At 39.4% G+C, this 1,784-nt stretch overlaps 1 protein-coding gene across 3 annotated transcripts in view; it reads right to left on the reverse strand.

Moving 5' to 3' along the window:
• NLRP12 (NLR family, pyrin domain containing 12) overlaps window positions 1-1,784 on the reverse strand; it is a 50,418-nt gene that overhangs the window by 26,526 nt on the left and 22,108 nt on the right. The window contains exon 4 of one of the 3 annotated variants that reach the window (XM_008591658.1): window positions 579-593. The exons of the other annotated variants lie outside the window; for them this stretch is intronic. Coding sequence (XP_008589880.1) covers window positions 579-593 — 15 coding nt within the window. The remainder of the gene's footprint in view (window positions 1-578; window positions 594-1,784) is intronic. 3 annotated transcript variants of the gene reach the window in all.

The following is a 1,784-nucleotide window of genomic DNA, read 5'->3' on the forward strand; positions in this document are numbered from 1 at the left end:
AAAAAAAAAAAATGCAGGCTCTGATTCAGTAGGTCTGGAGTGGGACCCAGGTTTCTGCATTTATAACAAATTCCCGGGTGATGCTGATGATGCTAGTCCAGAAGCCACACATTAGGTAGCACTGAGATAGAGGACATGCCCCCCACCTCCAGCCCAAGTGGGTGACCTTTGCATTATAGTATAAAGTCTATCAGCTACCATTTATCAATCTTTTAATTGGAATCCATTTTTTCCACCTATACTCCTCTCATTTAAGTCCAACCACAAACCCGAGATCTTGATAAGATGAAGAAGCAAAGACTTAGAAGATTTGATAACTTGCCCAAGTGGGATCTTGCCCCTAGATGTACCAAGACCAGGTTTCTAACTCACATCTCCTGACTTCAAACTCAGTGTTTTCGTTTTGATTTGTTTTCGTTATGCTTCTCTCCACTATACCACAGCTACATGGTATAGTCACACACTAAAACTGTAAACATGAATACAGTAAAGCTGTTTAAGAACAGAGGGAGCAGGGTTTCCCAGGATAAAATTAGCTATATTCCTATGAGAAAGAGATAAGCTTGGAACAGATACACCTGAGTTCAAATCCTCTTCTGTGAGCTTGAGCTCACAGTTATTTACCTTCTCTACTCCTGTTTCCTCATCTGTAAAACAAAGAGAGACTAACAAAAGCTAATGTCCTGGAGCACCTCCTCCCTGCCAGATTCCGTGTGAGCCACTTTGCTTATGTCATGTCATTTAATCTGTGCAATTTCCCATAACACAGCAACATTTTCATTGCTCAGATGAAGAAAATAATACTCAGAACAAAGCATCATTTTCATGGTCATACATTATACAAGAAAAGGGGCCAAGACTTATAATCTTCAGCTTGATTCCAAAGACTGAGGAAAATAAAACATTCTATTTTTTCAGTTCTGGTTACTTATCAGCTGTGGAAACTTCCGTGAGTTATCCTGCTACTCTGAACTTCAGTTTCCTTTGGTAAAAAATGAATAAAACTATGGAACTACCTCATAGCATTGATGTTGGGGTTAAAAAAATAAGTATTTAATAAAGAGTGCTTAATGAGCACAAGGCAATCTTTCAGTAAGTACCAGCTGCAATTATTACCTGGCATCTTTAATTCTAACCTGTTGGGAGGATTAATGATTAAACAAAGCAACATTTGCTCTCTGGAGTCTCTTCTAGATGAACATGGAATTGTTCCCAACTGTAGTCGACACACACATAAATGGCATCTGTTAGTGAGGAATCTGGTTACCTCAACTATGATTCCATGTGGGATGCAGAGTTATGAAGAATCAGGCAGAGTCTGATAACTGAAAATAAGCCCCAAATCAGAGTGGGATACTGACACATCCATGCTTTTACCTGTATCCTTAGGGTCTTTGCACTTGCTTTTCTCTTTTCCTAAAACCCCCTCCTTCCTACATTTTCAAATGGCTGGCTCCACCTCTTCCCTGAAGGCAGTAGCAGACATTCACTGGGCTGCCCGGGAGGGCCTGAGAATTAGTATCCCAAGTTCAGCAGGACAGTGGTTCCCCCTTGTTCACAGGAGATATGTTCACGACCCACTGTGGATTCCTGAAACTGCGGATAGTATCAACCCTACATATGCTGTTTTTTCCTATACATAAATACCTATGATAAAGTTAAATTTATACGTTAGGCACCGTAAAAGATTAACAAGAATGACTAATGATAAAATAGAGCAATTATAACAATATACCTTAATAAAAGTTATATGAACGTGGTCTCTCTTTCTTTCAAAATATCTC

Source organism: Galeopterus variegatus, unplaced genomic scaffold (genome assembly GCF_000696425.1).
Source record: "Galeopterus variegatus unplaced genomic scaffold, G_variegatus-3.0.2 Scaffold7135, whole genome shotgun sequence".
Taxonomy (NCBI): Eukaryota; Metazoa; Chordata; class Mammalia; order Dermoptera; family Cynocephalidae; genus Galeopterus; species Galeopterus variegatus.